This window comes from Dysidea avara, chromosome 11 (assembly GCF_963678975.1).
Source record: "Dysidea avara chromosome 11, odDysAvar1.4, whole genome shotgun sequence".
NCBI lineage: Eukaryota > Metazoa > Porifera > Demospongiae > Dictyoceratida > Dysideidae > Dysidea > Dysidea avara.
In genome coordinates this window covers 11,770,977-11,792,250 of record NC_089282.1, presented here as the reverse complement: position 1 = coordinate 11,792,250, position 21,274 = coordinate 11,770,977, and the positions used below count along the sequence as shown (strand labels likewise).

Sequence of the window (21,274 nt, the reverse complement as noted above, 5' to 3'; positions counted from 1 at the left end):
AGACTCATTTCGCCGCGGAAGTCAGCGCCGGGCAGTGAAGATTGAGAAACCGGCTGCAGTGAGCCGTGCAGGCAGGAAGACTCAGATGTATTAGCTGAGGCAGCTAAAACAGCTAGTGGCACATTTACAGATATTCCACTACACAGTAGTACTAGTCAAGCCTGTCTCTCAAGCTTAGGGGCGGGCGGCGCGACTTGTAAAAGGCGCCATACTCTTATATATTTGTGCAGTAATTCGGTTTCTAGGGAGTCCGAGAGGCAGTCAGGGTTTTTGTGTACAATGGCTGAAACGTCGGTATGTACTGTAATTGAATTATAGGAACTGTTTATAATTTTGTATGATACGGTTTGCATTGGGTCCCCGACCGGAGAGCGGGTCAGTGTAATGCCAGGTCAGGTGCTGTGCGTGGTGCGCCGGAGGCGCGTGGTGGTTCCGTACGTATCTGTCCTCGGTATCTGTACGGCTTCTTAATCCGAACTCGACATCGTTCAACATGGACTACATCTAGCTGTTTGCTATAGCTAGTTGTTTAAGATCCTACACAATCTAGCGGTTGAGCTACAATACAATTCCAGCAGTACCACCAGAGGTCATGAGATCTGGAGGCAGCTGGGCATGGCCCCTCTTCTTCCTACACATATTTTGCTTTACAGTAGTACTACTGTCAGACAAAATGAAGGAAATATTTAATTGCTAAAACTCATGTGCATATCCATGATTGTAGTGCAATGTCAAATTATATAGTAAACTAATAAATCAGTAAAAGAGTCTATTATCTCTGCTGTTAGATTGATCGATAGATTTTTTTTAAAAAGTAATAATAGTCAATAAAAGAAAGTCTTCATGTCAAACTGTGGGCAGAGAGGCAAACTCTGCCCAATCCTGCGTTGATTGATTATTATAAACTCTCAACGATTGCATTGGCAAAGCCGTTCTTCCTTGTTGGAGTAACAAAAACACATACGGTTACAAGGACAATTAAGTAAACAGGACAACACAATTTAGTGCACAAAGCAAAAACAAAACAACAAAAAAACAGATCAATTACATCCAGAGCTGGCAATTGATATTTATGTCAATTCTTGAAAAGGAGATGGAAAGTTTATGCTATCATCCAGATGCACAGCAATGTGGATTATTTGGTACCTTGTCAAGTGTACTTGTGTTCTCAAACTGTTCACTGTACAGTGCGTGAGCTATCATGGGACATTTTCACTTTTTCACCTGGGGCTATATATTTAAATCCACAAAAGTTTCTTAATAGCAAGCTCAACATTCAATTTTTCTCTCAACCGCCCAACAGTTCTCCCTCAAAATTTTCTAACCATATAGTAATCAGTAATGTATGTTGTGTATTGTTTACAGTGTAAATTGCATTATCTTGTGTTGTGTATCAGCTGAATGATGGTCGGTCTTTTTTCTCCTCTGCACTGTCACCTGTCATGCCATCATGTCAAGATGATAAACGTAAGTAAATTTAATACATAGCTGGGTGTGGGTGCAAACCTGGTTTGTGTGTATGAAAACATGTCACCCTGATTTGAGGGAAACGAGAACGGGATGGAAACGGAAAGTAGGAACAGGAACGACCCACGGAAAATGCCTGATAAAGGTCATTATGCAATATACAGGTTGGAGTAGGTAGGATTTTACAGCGCAATGTGTCCTTGCAGCATTGTTTGGATCCTTTCATTAAAAACATCGAAATACTCTAATAGAGCAGTCACTTACATAAAAATTAATATTCTAATAGAGCAGTCAAGAATGTTTTGTTAACTATCCCACCAGAATCTTACATTGATGGCCTATGAATTGATGGGCTATAGCTGTCATACCTTAGGTATATATAGACTAGGTAAGTCATCAACATTGAAAGTTAGCTACTCCCTTGAAACCATAAAATTTAAAACATCATAGGCTGCTACAAAGGATTCTAATTAACTGACATGCAAGGCATGCATATAGATCGGGAAGTTGTACCTACAACCTCAAAAAAGTCACATTATGGGTATGTGGTAGCTGCAGTATGTGTAGGTGCATGTCTCCAATGAGGAGACTAAGCAGTCATGAGGAGTCCTCTTGGAGACATTTCAGTTTAATTTGACAAAACATATACCAGTGCTGATGCATGATCCCATCATATGACTTCTTATCTGGAAGCAGTAGGTGTAATTTTGAAGCCTATAATAGACACTGTTGGTTAATTATAGGGTGCTTTGTGAATCTCAGTTTTCATCAGTATTACTTTAATGTCAATAGCTAGTTGAGTAGTTTAAAATGTTTATGGTTTCAAAGGAGTAGCTAACTTTCAATATATTGATTACTTAGCTAGTCTACATACCTAATCTATGACAGCTATAGTCCACCAATTCAAGTTAACAAAACATTCACGACTGCTCTATTAGAGGATTTTATTGCAAGTGACTACTCTATTAGAGTGTTTCGATTGTTTTAGCAAAAGGATCTAACAATGCTGCAAAGATACATAGCGCTGTAAAATCTTACCTAATCCTACCTGTATATTACATGACGACCTTTATCAGGCATTTTCATTGGTCGTTTCTATTCCTTTCTGTCCCGTTTCCGTTTTCCTCGAATTCTACTTACTCTCCTAGGACAAAGGGTGAAGAGTTCATAATATGAAGACTGACAACATTATAGCCTGGAAAAACATGTTATGCTTTGATCAAATTAACACCTCCACAAATGACAGAGTGCAATTAATTCATGGGTAGTGTGTCGTGTGGCCCAAGAAGCTGTTATGTCACACCATTTTGTTATTGACAGGAAGAGCAATAACTCGATTTTCATGCCTATGTATCTCCATGCTCTCTTTATGAAATGAGACAATTTTTACTGTAGAGATTGCCTCCATCTTCAGTAGTCCACACACTAAGTTTGAGCAAAATTGCTTCAAGCATTCCCAAGATATGAAACTGGCTATTTCTTTGGTTTTTGTTTTCTATTTTTCTTTGTCTTTTCACACACTTATAAAACCTGCTATGAATCGCAAACTCATTGTTTGATTGCCTTGAAATTTGGCACACATAAGATGGGTTTTAAAGGCGAATCTTGGCACAAAGTTTGGGTGGAATACAATTAAAGGTTGTGGAGTTATTAATCATTATTCACGAAAAATAATAGTGTGACTGGTAATGTAGCTGAACTTTCTACAGGATGACTTGTAACTTAGCTGAACTCTCTACAGGTGACTTGTTTGTAGTTGAACTCCATACAGGATGACTTATAAGAGAGCTGATTTCTCTACAAGGTGATTAACTGACTGCTTTATTAGGATGACTGCACTATTAGAGTATCTTGATCTTGCTGCCAGTAGTTGGTTTTTGTGTTATGACTCAGTGGCTTCACATCCACCTTAAAAGCCTTTCTTAATCCATCTGTTCACCAATTTTCAGCTCATTCTCTGAGCGGTTTGTCTGGTAGGCATGGATTGGCAAGTAATCGTTTTTTAACAGCAAACCTTGATGATGTGATTGTTACATTCTGTTGGTTTTTGCACTGTATCTTCATGGTATTTACCTTGATTTCTTCCAAACAATGAAAAGTTTGAGGTATCCACACACTGATTTTCAGCTTAATTATTCTTGCTAAAAGCGCTTTGCTCTGTATCCAAATTTTTTGATTATCTGAACTCACCCAATGAGTTTGGACAATAGTTACGAATAGAGGGACCACTGTATTATGAACTTTTGCTAATGACGATGCAGATCAGGAGGTTAGCCCATATACCGATGCTAACTCTGTATTTTACTCTGTATTACTTTGTCTTGAGACCATCTTGGGACTATTACTCAAATTCTGTTGAAATTTGCACAGTAATGAACTAGCTACTACTATAATATAGTCAGTTGGCGTTCACCTGAGTCCTTGTTTCTTGTTAATAATTCTTGTTACATGGGCTAGCTGCCCAAACATTTAGTAGCACTGTGAAGCCCTTTAAACGCTGGAACTAATAGTCAAAAAAGCACTTTGATATGGGCAAGAACAAGTAGGTTATGAGGCTTTAAAAATATCCCATACATTTAGCATGGATGATTCAGGCGTGCAAACATGTTTACAACATGAAAACATGCTTGTTCCAGTACAAACAATTGGGAGTGAGCATATGTTCACCTCTTTGATATAACTGTTTTTGGCAGGACTCAGGACTCATACTGACTATAGTAATCTAGTTTTGCCTCAAAAAATTTGTTCCAAGACAGAGTAAGACTGAATAAATACAGAGTTAGTATCAGTCAGTATGAGTATTTGAATTTTACTGTACAATGTGCAAAGATGACCACTTGATGATATCACTTAACATACGGCATTCTGTGGTGTTTTTACCTCGTACTGTATACACCAGTACATATGTATCATAGTACATGGCACTGCATACTATTGTCATGCATCTGCTTCTAAGGTTGTATATATTATAGCACAACTGCAAGAACCTACTGACAGGTAGAACAAAATTGGATTTAATGAGTGGCTGATGTTACTTCTGCATATGGCCATGTTTGGGACCAAAGAAAAAAATGGGACCTGAAATACATAAGTTTGCTCTATTTGACATAGCCACTAAGTACAGCAACCTATATTGTATACATTAGAAAATAAATCAACAAAGTATGTTATATTTTGTCGTATATATCACTTTCACCTCACTACATGTAGGTGGAGTAAAACGTCTCAAAACACAATCACCAGCAGGAGCAGCTGAAAAGAAGCCAAAGGAAGAATACCTGAAAGGCTCAATTGTCAGAATCAGACTTCACAATTTTCTGTAAGAGTCATACCATACGTGCAGCTGACCAAAGCAACCCAGCTGTGAAAAAAGGGTGCGGCCCTTCAAAAAGGCTAGGGTGAAAGAAGTTATGAAATCAAAAGTGACGTTCAAGAAATGGCTACAATGATGCTAATACCAATCATTTTTAATGAACAAGGTCACTACCTCATACCTTTTTTTCTTTATGCAGGGCTGCACACTTTATTCACAGATTGGCTGTTTTGGTATAAATAGTTATCACCTCTTTTTGTAATTGCAAGTTCCAAAGCTAGCCCATGGCTGGCCTTTTAAATTGTTTTTCCCCTTTACTAAAGGAATCACCAAAGACTGTTATTTATGTGAATCTATGTATTTATCATAAATTTGAACCTGAATAAAATGATTATCATGTAGCTATTAGGGTGACTTGTACAGGGTGATTTTACAAGGCACAGAGTGATTTGTTTGTAACTGAACTCTCTACATGGTGACTTGATTAAAATGAAAAAGAATTAGAAGAAGGTTAAGAAAAAAAAATATGGAGAAAATGAGATGAACTTATAGGCTCATATGTCAGTGATGGCTGGCTGAATTGGACTTGAATTTGGAATGGGGGGTGCCCTATCCTGAGAAAGTTTCAACAGCAAAATGGTTAATTACCATTCAGGCTCTATCAAGCTATGGATACATGAAAATGATATTTTCTTTACAAGTTGTACTATACACACTTATGTGTTGCGCGCCCACACAAACTGTGCTAATTGGCCACACAATGCTATTGTGTTCCTTGATACAGTCTATTATAATATTTCTGTAGTACTCTAATAGAGCACACATTTTTGCTGAGCACTTCTAATACAATGCATATAGAATGTTGTAGAACTATCTAGAGTTTCCACTGATAGATTTGTGAGATTTACCATTCTAGTGTACTATACTAGAACTTTAGTTACTTCTTCATGTACAGACCTATTTTCAAGTTATTCTGCCAAGCGGATTACCCTGTAGGCGTGACAACAAATAGCTTTTGTAATTTTCATTATTCCCTTGTTCTTAAGTCAATCTTGGACTGTAGATGTGCTGCAGTATGCTCTTACTGCTCTCCTAATTTGAAGCAACTTGACTAAAGCACATGCATGTTATTGAGATTTTTCTAAAGAGTGCAAAGAGAAAAAGAAGTAAGTTGATTAAGTAAAAAAATATGAAGAGAATAAGATGAACTATGAAGGAGCACATCTCAGTGATGAATAGGTGAATTCAACTCAGATTTGAAATAAGAGGTGCCCTACCTCGAGGGGGTTCCATGGCAAATCTGGTTAATTCCATCCAGGCACTATCGAGGTACAGATGCATAAAAACTGCATTTTCTTGGTTCCTGTAAAATGCATACTTGTCTGTCGTGCCTCTGCACTAGCTGTATTTGGCTTGCTTTTTGTGCTGTAGTATTACTAATCGTCATGAAATCTTTTATCCTCTGAATTGGCAGGCCTAATATTTTGTGCAGAATCCCTCTTGCAAGAATTTAACAAAACTAGGTGTCCCTAAGAAACTATAGCTGTACAGCGTTTACATGTCTTCCTCTTTATATTGTGTTTTCACTTGACATTTGATGATGTAGAGTTGATCCCTGGAGCTAAACTGAATGTGATAGCCGGTGCTAATGGATCTGGCAAGTCCAGTATTATGTGTGGAATATGTTTGGGACTGGCAGGCAACCCAAATTTGCTAGGGAGAGCAAAAGAGGTCCGTACCTTGAATTGGCATTTCTCTTAACACTGTATCTTGTCTTTTGTATCAATAGTTAAAAGATTTTGTGAAGTATGGTAAATCTGAAGCATTTATTGAAATAGAATTGTTTAATCCATCTGGGCACAACCCTGTTATTCAGAGGCAAATCCATTGTGATAATAATAGCTCTACCTGGATATTAAATGGTAAGAGCTGTCAACTGAAAGAGGTAAGAAAATTGGTACAGATTCTCCAGTAATCTCTTCTTCTTACCAGGTTAAGGAGGTTGTTAGTGACATGAATGTACAAATAGCAAACAAGTGTCAGTTCTTGCCTCAGGTAGTGTTGCATTTTCTTTGTGGATTCCAAAATTAATTATCTTGTGTCATTGTCTTACAGGATATGGTGGTTGAGTTTGCGAGGATGAACAGCTACGAAGTGTTAGAAGAAACAGAAAAAACAGTAAGCCAAACCTAACACATTTTAAGAAAAAAATATTTAATGCTCTGGGTTATATAGGTTGGCACTACTGAAATATTTGAGTTGCATCAGAAATTGAAGAACATGAAAACTGGTCACAAAGATATCTATGTATGTGACAGTGTTAGGCTCACTTGTTAATGTGTTTTGTACCTACAGAAGACACTTCAGGGGAAGGAGGAGTTATTGGAGAAGAAAACAAGGGATAACCAAATGATTGAAAATGATGTGTCTCAAGCCAGGGAATGGCAACATGCTATTACCTGTTTGAGAATTCTGATAGAAAAGAGAAGTTGGAAGGTTCGTTGAGAGTATCTGAGTTTACTTGTCATGTAGTTTTCTTTTCCATTGTTTTGTGGTTTTCCACACACAACTCTGGATATGTGAATTTGTCCAAATGCTTTGTGGTCCCAAAGGGTGGGATTTTATTATAAATCATTTTTTGCTTCATTTTACAGAGTTCTAGCAGAACAGTAAAGGGATACAGAAATTGCTTTCTTGTTATCAACAGTTTGTCAGTTTCGCCTTTTCTTGGGCATTGTTGCCTGTCTTTTTGCCAGTGATTTTTGTGTACTAAAGAAGATTTTTATTTATTAAAAGTTACATGTATAATATACTAACCTTATATGCGAACATATTTTTCCCTCACTGGACAACATTGGGCATATAAAATTTTCCACAACTATTCAGAAACAGTCATTAGAGAAGGTTTTAAGAATAATGGAAGGTTTAGGGTTTGTTACTGATTAAGTTGACAAGAAATTATACTTAATTTGCAAGAAATTGTATGTCAAATGCATAATCCATTCTACAAGTTATAGTTTTGAGGAAGATTCCTACACGGTACTTGTCAACAATGTAGCTACATCTGCCCATTTGCATGGCTTGTTTTCAAGGTGCTAATAGAACATCACTATAGTTTATATATCCCATGTAACCAAATGCTCAGCCATTTTAATGATATGAAAAGCTTGTGTGTGTATTAGTATATGGCTTCTCATAAATTTCTAAACATTATGTTCCATCTTTTTACATATTAGTTCTATGGAGTTGCTAGGAAGCACTATTTGGAGACAAAGAAGAACAAGAATAAAGCTGAGAGTGTGTGGAAGAGAATTCACGATGAACATGAGTCACTAGAAAATCAAATAAAACACTTGGACAGTGTTATACAATCTCTCAGTAAAAATGAGCAAGAGTGTAAGAAGAAAATTAATGACAAACGGAAGGAGATTCAGAAAGACAGAGATACATTAAACCAACTGGATAATGAGATAGATAAAGCAGAGGATGAATTTGTAGATAAAAAGATTCAGGAACACCAGCGACAAAGCAAGTTAGCGCACAAAAGGACAGAGGTTGAAGGGATGGAACGCCTGTTGGCTACAATGGCACCTATGGATAAATGTCATCCAGTAGAGGAAGTGGATGTCATTGACCTGACATTGGATGATGATCAGGATGAAGAAGAAAGCGATTGTAAGTGAAGTTGTGCCATCTATATGTGCACATCTGATTGTAAGGATTTTTAAAATTTTAGGGATATTGCACCACAGCTGTATGATTTGAACACATCTATTTGAGGATAGTGTTAAGTTTCAAGTGTTCAAAATAGTGTGGGTATATGGTAGTACTTTATAGTAGAGATCATGAAGGTTTACGTTTCCTGTCATTAAATATCAAGTCACACCTTTCCTTCACGATGACTTGACAGTATTAGTTACAGGTGTATTCAAGCCCAAACATGTCTTCAGAGCAACCTGAAATGCACACAACATGTTTCTGTGGAATTTAGTTCTTTGCTGACTAACTATATAACTGGTCCACATTCACCTGAACCCTTGTTATTGTTATTGTTATTTTTCATTGATAACTCTTGTTACATGACCAACTGCCAAAACATTTAGTGGTGATACTAAAACACAGCCATTTGATAGAAGCAAGTTATGAGGCATTAAGATATCCCATACATGTAGTAGTGTGGACAATACGGGCTTGCGATCAGTAGGAGCAAACAACACAATTTGCTACACACATTTCTTTCCAGCAATTGATGGTCATGTGCTTTCAGACATGTAATATCTAGGTTGTAAACTTGTATAAAATATCGTGGCATCTCTTTTTTATTGTATGGAGTATTTTTTGAAGTGAATACACTAATGGTGTAGCTATGACTATATATACACATGTGACTGTTCTATTAGAATATCATACAATTAGGGTGAATGCTTTATTAGAGTATCTTGATCTTGTTGCTTGTCTTGAGTAAGCCTCTGGTGGTCGTATCTTATGTGATCATTAAGAAGTATGGCCATTGTAAGTGCAGCCATCTACTCTCTGTCATAGTAGCATAAAGTCTGCTGTAAATCGTTATATGGTTTTGTTCTTTCTGTACAGCGTTGCTGTTGTGAATTAACACCGACTGAAAAGTTTAAAGTTGAGCTGCATTCCTGTCAAAACAACTTTGGTGTTTATGCACCCTTAACTGCAAGTTATTAAATATTAACCAACCCAGGTTCAATCCCCCTACCTATAAGCCTTTCACTTCAATTTGGTGTACTTTTTGTTTTCTGTGTGCCACAATTTTTATCGTCAAACTACCACTAACACACAACATAGGGATTCTTAAATTGCAATTGTGTTTGTCCATTTGTTTGTATAGTAGAACCTATTTAATAATCAGGTTACTTGAAAATAAGGACACCTGCATAATCTGGACACTTGGTAATAGTTCCTAAGAATACCTTAGCATGTAAAACCTGTAAAGTGAGGTAACCTGTCCCAAGGTCCCGAGGTGTCCTTAATTTTACTATAATATTATATCCTTTGTTAATTAAACACAGCACCTTCTCAGAAAATAAGAGCTTAAATGTCATTTTCAAGTGGTCGAGTTTGAGTAGTTGCTGCATCAGTATTTGAATTAAGGTAATAAGCACTGCAGCATTTAACCAAGTGAATAAGGTATACATTTTTCACTGTACTGTGTGTTGTATTAGAGTAGATGACAAGTTTTTCACGAGTTTGTTTTTACTGTGCACACACTTACACTATCTACTGTACATATGTTTTAAGCATATACCGTACAGTTAGGTGTGCACTGGCATATATACAAACTGCAAACATCTCATGAGGCTTTGTTCATGTTTATTATAGGCAGCCCCTTTTACTTTCAAAGTGACATCATGACCACACATGCTACATACATGAATTTGGTTCCCATTACAGTTTAAACTCTCTCCCTATCCAGCAAATCAAAAAGCAATTAAAAAATTATTTTGTCAACAATTTTAATGTAAACAACAATAATAATTGTATCCTCCATTACTTGTGTCCCTGTTGTAAGTGCTCCAAACTCTCCTGCCCTGTAAATTTTAATCATTTACATAGCTAAGTTTGTGTTTTTGTATGTTGTGTACATGTACTGTAGTCAAGTAATTAACAGTAATTAGTTTGGGCAGTTGACACATGTTGCCATCTGACCCTCAACACCACCACACTATTTATGTACAATCATTTTAATTCTGTAATCTTGCATCTGGTGTTGTAAAGCAATAATAAATTTAAAAAATAAATAAAGTTTTGTGATGAAACATTTTTCTAACAGTGGAAGATGATGAAGAAGTGAGACAATTGTTCAGTGGTACAGGGAACATACGTCTGCAGATCCTCTGGGGACAGAACAAGATATGTTACAACATTGTCCGATGGTTAAGAAAGAATCGACATTGTTTTCAACGTGCAATTATTGAACCAATGATTTTAGTGGTGAGTAAGCACACTGCCATATGGTATCAGACCCTATGAAAATAGCTACTATCAAAATTTAGGAGCTTCGTTTTTGCTTTTTTCTCATGTAAGATTATACAAACAGATTTGCATAGATTATACAGTGGAGCTTGTCTTAGTGACTACCTGTACAGAGTTAAGGTCATCTCTCTAAACTAACCAACTTTAAAATCATCATAGTCGGCTGAAAATCTCAATATACTTGTCAGATAGCTACTTGTTTATAATAGTCCCATAAGCAAATGGCTTTCTTATGTAATTCTAATTGAACATACACTGATGGTGTTAATGTGTACTTCACAGGCTAATTGTAGGGATCAGCAGTATATGAAACAAGTTGAAGGTTTCTTAAACAATTATCACAAATTTTCCTTTATTGCCCAGACAGAAGAAGATATGATTAAACTAAAAGAAGAAGTATGTGAGCAAATGGATATTTCTAGTCTCAATTATTTTGTTAGGTGAGAGAGAAATTGAAGCTATCTGTGGATGTAATACTGGATCCTAAAGCAATGAGCAATTCAGAGGATGTCAACAAGTACACACCATTTTATGGTATTGATGAAATGAGGTAGAGTCATCAAATATTCTGTAATGCATGATTGTTTGTATTTGTAGCCAAGTTATGTAATGTAACAATTGCCTTAATTTTCTTATTACCTTAATATTAAAATTGTACTACTTGGGGTTATTGATAATTTGTTGTTATTACCTTGACATTAAAATTGTCAGATTATGGACAAATGTATGCCATTGTGGATGTATAGAGTGGAATTGGTTACTTGATACTAGGGTTGGGAGATAATTTAGATAAAAGGATTATCTAGCTAATTCACCTATCATAAATAAGAATTTTCCCAAAACTATAGTATGTTCACGTTGAGCTGAACCCTGAAAAACAGCTAAAAATTAAAAGTGGATTTTTTCTCAACAGAGTTAACATTTATGCCAACCAGATGATTATTGGTAACAGCAAAGGTGTCAACAACAGACACGTACGGTTTGGCTCCATTACATGCTCAGGAAAGGGCTCTAATGGACACTGTAGTTATATGGCTTCTGCATAGGAAATGTATTGTGAAAAATTTGATTGGCCATAAATATTATGTCAAACATTTGAACAACAAGATTTTGAAATATTTTTAGTGGGTCAAGCAGTACTACAAATGGGCCAAATTTCAAGATTGTGTGTAATTACATCCATGAGTTATTAAATGTTTTTGAGGATTCAGCTCAACGCGAACGTACTATAGTTTGACACCTTTCCACAAAATTTTCATCTGACTGTGGTTGATATACAATAGATTACAGAGATCAAGACACACGGTAGTGTGTCGTGCGGCTCAAGAAGCCGGCGCACCACACCGTGAGTATATTAACAAGAAGAAAGAAAATGCAATTTTCACACCTATTTAGCTCTGTGATCCCTAATCTGATTGGAACCAAATTTGCTAGATAAATGCTGGCCAGTTAGGGGAGTCCACATACCAAATTTGAAGAAAATCACTCCAGCCATTTCCGAGATACAAGTGAACAAAATTTTGTTTTAATTTCTTTTTTCCCCTTCTACTTCTTCATTTTGCACACTTCGCAAAATCTGCCATAAAACATGAATGCATGCTCCAATCGGGCTGAAATTTGGCACACTTAAAGGGTTCATTAAGGCAGATCTCAGTACCACCTTTGGTAGGAATCTGATGAACATGATCGATTATTCGTGTAAATAGGGTCGAAGGTCTGTCACCCCCACAGAGTAAACCCCTTGAAGGAATGAGTTGAAAATTGCTATGTAGATAGAGTAACCATCGTAGGAGTGTCTTTTTGTGGTTTGAAAAGAATCGAGATAAAGACCATGGAGATATGACACAAAATCCAACCTGTGTCACAATTACACAATCAATTTTTATGAATAAAAAAACTATCAGTTTTTACGCCTACCAGGCAAACCGCTTAGAGCAATGAGCTGAAAATCAATGTGTACTATAGCTGGAATAATCATCATAGAAAGTCCTTGCAGTAGTACAGAAGAATCGGATTACAAACCACTGAGTTATGATTCGAAAGTCAACTACATGTAGCAAGGCAAATGTAAGATTGAGATACTCTAATAGAGCAGTCACCCTAATAGAGCATTTGACTACATTTATAACTTACTCCATTAAAGATTGCAAGTTATTCTGTAGAGAATTCAGCTACAGTTAATCTTATAGACAATTCAGCTATAAACAAGTCACCCTGTAGAGAGATTAGCTAGAAGAAGTCACCATGTAGAGGGTTCAGCTACAAAGAACCACCCTATAGAGAGTTCAGCTGCAAACAAATCACCCTGTAGAGAGTTCAGCTACGAACAGATCACCCTGTAGAGAGATCAGCTAGAAAAAAGAATTTACCTTGTAGAGAGCTCAGCTACAAAGAAACCATCATGTAGAGAGTTCAGCTGCAAACAAATCACCCTGTGGAAAGTTCAGCTACGAAAAAATCACTCTGTGGAGAGTTCAGCTAGAAGAAGTCACCTTGTAGAGAGTTCATGCAGCTACAAAGAAACCACCATGTAGAGAATTCAGCTGCAAACAAATCACCCTATAGAGAATTCAGCTACAAATAAATTGCCCTGTAGAGAGAAAGTTAGAAACAACTCACCCTGTAGTCAGATCAGCTAGAAGAAGTTACCTTGTAGAGAGCTCAGTTACAAACAAATCACCCTGTAGAGAGTTCAACTACAAACAGATAACCCTGCAGAGAGTTCAGCTAGAGTCAAGTCACCCTGTAGAGAGAATCCTGTAAAGAGTTCATCTACGTACAAGCAAATTACCCTGTAGAGAGTTCAGCTAGATTTTAAGTCACCCAATAGAGAGATCAGCTGCAAAAAAAGTTATCCTGTAGGGATTAATTGACATGTAATAAATATATGTATTATATATATATATATATATATATATATATACTACAGATATCATGGTATTCGAAATATATACCAAAAGATATACAAACTTAGAAAAGATGTTATAGTGCGAGGCGAAACCTCGCACTATGGCACCCTTTCCAGGTGAATTTTGTACCAAGACCAAGCGGCACCAAATTCACCTGAATTGTCGTTATTAAAATTTTTACCATTAACCTACCATCACAGCCATTTCTTGGCCGCCACCTTGGATTTCATATCTTTTTCACCATAGCCTTTCTGAGGGCCGCACTCTTTTTTTACAGCTTGGCTGTTTTGGATTAGATTTACTATTATCTCAGTGATAAAGTTCTGACTTGATTCGAGATAATATCAATTATCAAGACAAAGTGGCTGTCACTTATCGAGATATAGGTTTTACTATTATCGCACAGCTCTACTTGATACCTGCATAATCTGGAAACTTAATTGGTAATGGTTATATCTTATCATGCAAACTGTCCTGGAACATCAGATCACCTTGATAATAATCAGAACACGTTTAGTTGGTCCCATGTTTTGTAGGATGGTAATCATCATATTAAAGCTCTTAACTATAAGTGTATGGCTATAAAATCTGAAAAACGAGAATACAGTAAAATATTTGAATGATATGTAAGATACACATGTATTGAAACAAATCTTCTTGACCACTTTTATCACATTTAATTTTGGTACAAAACTTATGTTAATGTATTTAAGCACTGCATGATTGTGTGTCATCCAGATGTTACATACCATTGTTCTCTAGACAATATGGGTTTGATCAGTGGATGATCAACTTGATAGATGCACCTGCTCCCACACTGAGGGTTCTCTGCAAGTATCACTACCTCCATAATGTCTTGGTGGCTAAGGATATGTCACCTGAACAGATTACAAGAGTATGTAGAAATGATATAGTAAATTTCATTAGATCTTCAAGGATCTCCACAGAAGATTTGTACTGTAAATGGGAAATATTTTACACAGCAAATTACTGTAAAATAGGCAAAATAGTTTCACAATGCTGGACACTATTAGAAACATTTTAAAAAAATAATAATGTATAGTTATGTACGGCTGTGGCTGCTTTATTAGAGTATCTCAATCTTCCTGCTTGTCTCAAGTGAGCTACGTTAAGGGGGGTGTGGTTTACCATGTCTAGTTTTCTACAGCATAACTGCACCTGATTTGCAGCTACATGCATCATTATGGGATGTGGTTACAGCGTGCACTGATTGTTAAGTGTGAGGCAACATTTATTTATTTATTAAGGCTTTACAGCTATAGTGCTGAAGGTCTGTAGGACACCTGGTCCTACAGTTCTGATCAGTTAGGGATGTGGTTGGATCAGTGATTGTTTTATAAGTACAGCTACATGTATCTACTCCACTTACAGTAGCTTAAGCACTTTGAATAGTTTGTGGTCTCTAAATACACTCCTCTAAGGAAAGTGTTGATGCAAAATATTAATTCTTTGGTATTGTTTCCTTTGGTGAAGAAGACCATGTAATTGAAGAAAAAAGCACAGAAGGCAGATACTTGTCAGAACCTAGAGAAGGCAGGAAATGGTGGCTGTGTGCTGCTTTGTTTGGTCTCAAGCCTTGCAACTGTGGTCTGGTGGGCAGACAGGCAAGCAGGCAGGAAGACAGGCAAACCAAGATTAGGTTTTGGCAATTCTTTTTTTAAATTCAATATCTGGCTGTCTGTGAGTGTTTTCTTGTTTTAACGCTTGGTATGAAGTTAGATATACTAAGGCAATTCCATAAAAGTGATTTTCATTGCATACTGTGTTTCTGTGATGGTTTGCACTTTGAACGGTGCCTGTCACTTTATGGTAAACCCTACTAATCAGTACTACCATACTGTTTGATATAGTTGTAAGTACACTGTATACAGTTGATATATTCATGTGATAGGTAGTGGATGAAATCGGTCACCGGGTTCGAAAGTTTTTCACCTCATCAGAGAATGTTAGTTGTTATATTATCAATTATTATAACTATCTGACTTGTACAGGTTACTGTTATTATCAGTAAATATGGTAGTCGAGTTAAGAGTGCTATACTACAATTCCTATAGTGAGCAAGTGTGTTGTAACCTACATTGTGGATTGTTGTGTGCTATTAGTGAGCCAGAGTATTTGGGGTTTCCCCAAGATGATGTTAAAGTTGAAGTGAAGCCACTGATTACAAATGGGGTGAGCTGTTTGCTAACTACCAAAAATTCTAGTAGGTGTTGTTTAGAATGGTGAAAAGATTGTTATAGACCTTGATGAATTTGAAGAAAAGGAAAAGAAACATATCAAGGCTATTAGAAAAAGAAAGGTTTTGCTGCTCTAGACTTTCTTTATGCTAGTACCATTGTTTTGTTTTTTAATCCTAATTAGACTAACAGCTCACAAGACCGGGCCAAACTAACAAGCACAATTAATACTCTGAGAATACAGTAAGTACTATGATATTGTCACCTTGAGCTACTGTGTGTTATTGTCACAGACTGAGTGAATTAGAAAACAGTGCAATTGATTTAGTGGCTGAGCAAGATACATTCAAACAAGCTGTATTGAAGGTGAGATGTATAGCCACTTCACAGCTTTACTAATAACAGTATACACATACAGCTACGACATGATCAAGTAGAGTGCATGCAGAAGATAGCTGCTCTAGTTTGTAGTCTTACCACCGACCAAAGGGAGTACACTATTGCTCAGCTACAACAACAGGCTGTGGTTATGCAGAAGGAACAAGTGCAGTAATGTCAGATAGAAGTGAAGCATCATTTAGAGGAAGCAGAGGTGCTTAGTAATAGTAAGGGAATTCCCTGTTACTCTCTTATAATACAAGGCCAACTTAAATGATGCCAAGGAAATAGCTGATGATACAAAAGAGAGAGGAAAGGAACTTCTACTTGAGGCACAGAAGTTGACAGGATTAACTGTCCATGGTGATATCCCTCCTGAAAGGCAGCAAGTATATAGCACATGTATAGTGTAATTTTATCATGCTGACTTCATTGACAGCAATATAATAGTTTTCCAGATGACTCAGAGGAAGTGGAGAGGTTAATGCATGAGTACCAGATAAAAGCTGAAATGTGCCACAACAAGGATATTAGAGTATATGATGACTATTGCCTATCTGTTTGTGTATACTTTGTGTGTTTATTTAGTGTGTGGAGCAGTATGATAAGAGGAGAGAGGAAATTAAGCTACTTAAGCAAGAAGTGTGTTGTAGTGTATTGGTCTTGTGTATGGAATCACAAGTATATTTTTAGGTGAATGAACTTCAGAACAAATATACTGATTACACTGAACAGATGGAAGAGATGAAGGATAAGTAATCATTTCACACATACTGTATTAAAATTTCATAACTAATATCAATCTTCAGATGTGTGTCCTATGTAATAAGCCTTGTGTGGTACTAGTATCCACTGTGTACACATTATGCATTTCTTTCTAGAAATTAACTGTCTCAGTTTCAAATTTCGTACAGGTGGCTTGACCCTTTGAAGAGTCTAATTGGTCAGGTGGATGAAAAATTCTCAAAGTTCTTTAGAAGCATGGGTTGTGCTGGAGAGGTCAGCTTGTTGGAAGATAAAGACAATGATTTTAGCAAGTATGGGATAGCCATCAAAGTGAAATTCCGGTCTGAAGAAGACTTACAAGTGCTGACCACACATCGGCAGAGTGGAGGGGAGAGAAATGTCTCCACCATGTTATACCTCATGGCACTACAAGACATTGCATCATCTCCCTTCAGAGCTGTTGATGAAATTAATCAGGTATGTAGTGATCATGTTGTAATGCGCATGTACGTACATACGTATATATTATATAGTTATACAACGGCCACGAGTGCTCTGCCTGATATAAACGCACGAGCCTGAGGGCCGTCAGGCCCGAAGGCAAGTGCGTTTATACAGGCAGAGCACGAGTGCACGTTGTATAACTGTTATGTACCACTCACCTAATAGGTGGGGAGAGTCTCACATGACAGCTGTAACACTTATAAAGGCCAGGTTTCTAACATCGATTGTGGGTAACCAAGCCGAACGTTGCGATGACGTTCCCCCTGCAGTACTGCAGCCACCTGAGATGTTGTATAAGCTAGTACGCTATGGGATAATTATATCACTAACCTACATTCGCTGTTCGACTCTCATCATGTAGTGCTCAGCATGCCATACAGACTAAGCACCAGATTAATTGCCATAGTGATTCTCTCGAGCGAAAAAAGCAGCTAAATAGACGGTTTAAGTGAACAAAACCTAACTACTAAACGATACTAGTCTATAATTCTTACTATTCACACTGGCTAAACTCGAATCTGGTGGCATGACAAAACTGGTTACCACAATCGAACGTAAAGGTTAGTATTATTTAGAATATATTTGTTTTATTGAGTCATTGTCGAAGTGGACTACAGGTTAAGATGGCACCAGACTAGTAAGGTGTATAAGTACGTTTATATATATGTAGACTAGAGTTGTGGCCACCCGCGTTGGCTTTTTCGATCGCCATTGGCTGCTTGTAAACATTATACGTATTGGTGACGTTATGGCCCACAATCGACCTTTACATGTCAGGCTATAAAAGAATTCGAGTGATCTGTGAAGTGTCTTTCCACCTATTAGGTGAGGTGTCGTAGTGGTCTTCGCCACCGGCACTTGTGCTATGCTGCACAAAACCGCAGCCAGTGCAATATCTGTACATTGCACTGCGGTCGGTGCATTATAACTTATAATGCACTCATTGTGGTCTACAAAACCGCAACCAGTGCGTCATAAGTTATAATGCACTCGCTGTGGTCTGCAGCAGTGCAATATACAAATTATGGCACGGGCGGTGCCTTTGAACTACCCACGCAGAGTGGTACATATATATATTATATATATATATATATATATATATATATATATCTCTATGTATGTATGTATGTACGTACATACGTATGTATGTATGTATGTATGTATGTATGTATGTATGTACGTACACACGTATGTATGTATGTATGTACGTACGTATGTACGTACATTTGTATATATGTTTGTAGGTAGGTATGTACACATGTACGTACGTATGCACGTATGTATGTATGTATGTATGTATGTATGTATGTATGTATGTATGTATGTATGTATGTATGTATGTATGTATGTATGTATGTATATACGTACATTTGTATATATGTATGTAGGTAGGTATGTACACATGTACGTACGTATGCACGTATGTATGTATGTATGTATGTATGTATGTATGTATGTATGTATGTATGTATGTATGTATGTGTGTATGTGTGTGTGTGTGTGTGTGTGTGTGTGTGTGTGTGTGTGTGTGTGTGTGTGTGTGTGTGTGTGTGTGTGTGTGTGTGTGTGTGTACGTATGTATGTGTGTGTGTGTATGTATGTATGTATGTATGTATGTATGTATGTATGTATGTATAATGTGTGTGTGTTTATGTATGTATATGTGTGCGCGTGTGTGTGTATGTGTGTTTGTATGTATGTATATGTATACAAGTGCAAGGGAAAATTAGATTTTTTATTATAATAGGGATCAATAAAATACAGTGAAACAAAAGATGTCATAGCTATACCAGTAGACATTTAATCCTACTTCAGCCATGGCATTAATTATACACCAATATAGCTGTAGGTGTAGATGACCTCCCTTGTAGGTGTAGATGACCTCTCTTGTTTTATTGCTTTTTATGTGATATACATACTATAGTATAAAATTTCTGCACTAATTGGTCACTTTTTGTATCATAATTCATGACCGGTGAACCTCATCAAAGGAAAGCATGGTGCTGGCCAGACATATTCAATTACTGGAAAGTGATGTGGCCATTTCACTTTGTTTTCACCTTTGTTCTACCTGTTGTATAGTAATACAAATGAAGAACAACACAAGAAGCACCCCTGCAATCATTCCAGTCACTACAGAAATTCCATCTAAACATGCACCACGACTATCTAATACTACAGAGGAAATGAATTGGCCATTACACCTCATCTTCAGATTTGTTCTACCCATCAATCCAGTCACTACACAAATAACATATAATTCTCCTGACAGCCAGTTGCACTGAAGTAGACACTCATTACCGTGCATTAAACCTATACACTAGTGGAGAAAAATATGACATAAAGGAGGACAGAGGCAAGTCCATGATGCATGCACTGTAAGTTCAGCAGTTGGCAAAAGGGCATGTCTTGGGGCAAAGTGATGTTGAACAGTAAAGAAATCAAGCCCATACTGTTAAACGTAGTCAAGTTATGCTTGACTGAAGGCATTAGTTAGTAGAAAATCCAGTTAAACAGGAAATTTTTACAATTCCATAAACTCATTGGAAGGGTTGGGGTTGCTCTGATGCCCAACTAAAATGCCATCCAGCTGATATGCAGGAAAAGTAAGGCTGGTTTTTGGGTGACAAAAAAGCCCAAAACTCTATGATCTCTGCTATACAGTACTACTGTACTTTTTGATACATGCATAATTGCATATACATTCATCTTGATATACAATTCTTATATACACAGGGTATGGACCCAGTCAATGAACGCAGAATTTTCAATTTAGTTGTATCATTGGTCAGTAATCCTGGCAGTACTCAATACTTCATTCTCACACCTAAGGTACTCGAAATGTATTGCTACATTATATTGTTCATTGTCGTGTCTTCAGATACTCAAAAACTTGAACTATTATTCATCTGTCAAAGTACACATTGTTGCCAATGGTGCTGAAATGAATCCATTTCATCAATGGAGATTCAGTAGATTTTTAAACACTGCTACTTCCATGTATGAGGAAGAAGAGAGAGAAGTAATTGTTATCCTTTGAGCAAATTCTTTTTAACCTTCTTGTCTTTTACAACTGGAGTTCTTTAACATTTACTATATGTATTTTATATCATAATATCAGCAATGTTAGCATTACAGTACAGTACTAATGTATCCAGTTTTCAGTGCTCAAGTTCCACTGTGGAAGATGAAGTATGTGTTTGTACCTTACAGTGAATCCCTGATCTCCTATCACCAGACTGTATTTTTGCAAAAGTAGTCTACGCTTGATGGGAAAATCTACAAGTTTACACACCAATGTTGCTACCCATTTTGTGAGAGGCCCTAGTATAGCTAAGTGCATTTTGGCACTGCCTATAAGCTGGCTGTTGTATGTGTTACAGAGGTGATCGCTTATTGCAAACCATTTCTGTACAAGCTGATTGGGGATCAGCTGGGACCATAGTCACTATACGTGGCAGTGACTGGCCAACTCAGGTGACCTTTAAGGAAAGTTCCCCTGTAATCACAACTGTATAAGAATTGTCCAGACACTACTTTGATTTTCTTATGCATTGAGTCTGTGTCTGCCATGCATGCAGAAAGGACACAAAGAAGGACAAAGGTAAGTCCATGATGCGTACATTGTATGTACTGCGGTATGCCAATAGGCATGTCTGGGGATGAAGCAACATCAAACAGTGAAAAAGTCAAGCTGTAATTAGTCAAGCCTTAGCTGTTATCGAGTTATGCTGACCTGAAGCAGGCAGGCCAGAAAATATCATAACAATTGTTAG

General features: G+C 37.1%; 2 protein-coding genes across 3 annotated transcripts; both read left to right on the top strand.

Annotated features, from left to right (window-relative positions):
- Window positions 1-208: 208 nt before the first annotated feature.
- On the top strand, window positions 209-16,731 carry LOC136239583 (structural maintenance of chromosomes protein 5-like). 2 transcript variants are annotated; one of them, XM_066030340.1, is made up of 23 exons: window positions 209-294; window positions 1,398-1,467; window positions 4,678-4,784; window positions 6,368-6,511; window positions 6,570-6,725; window positions 6,773-6,835; window positions 6,896-6,958; window positions 7,016-7,087; window positions 7,136-7,276; window positions 8,017-8,455; window positions 10,581-10,741; window positions 11,066-11,179; window positions 11,224-11,333; window positions 14,455-14,587; window positions 15,605-15,658; window positions 15,705-15,766; window positions 15,816-15,885; window positions 15,932-16,012; window positions 16,075-16,133; window positions 16,184-16,256; window positions 16,309-16,482; window positions 16,532-16,657; window positions 16,708-16,731. In XM_066030340.1, the coding sequence occupies exons 1-21, from the start codon at window positions 280-282 to the stop codon at window positions 16,441-16,443; spliced, it is 2,322 nt and encodes a 773-aa protein (XP_065886412.1). In that variant the 5' UTR covers window positions 209-279; the 3' UTR covers window positions 16,444-16,482; window positions 16,532-16,657; window positions 16,708-16,731. The 2 variants fall into 2 exon arrangements, with proteins under 2 accessions (XP_065886412.1, XP_065886413.1); XM_066030341.1 differs by lacking the exon at window positions 209-294 and adding an exon at window positions 4,440-4,629.
- A 300-nt stretch (window positions 16,732-17,031) lies between these two features.
- On the top strand, window positions 17,032-20,635 carry LOC136239584 (structural maintenance of chromosomes protein 5-like). The gene is made up of 3 exons (XM_066030342.1): window positions 17,032-17,471; window positions 20,235-20,330; window positions 20,380-20,635. Exons 1-3 carry the CDS (start codon window positions 17,250-17,252, stop codon window positions 20,536-20,538), a joined length of 477 nt encoding a protein of 158 aa, XP_065886414.1. The 5' UTR covers window positions 17,032-17,249; the 3' UTR covers window positions 20,539-20,635.
- Window positions 20,636-21,274: the final 639 nt, after the last annotated feature.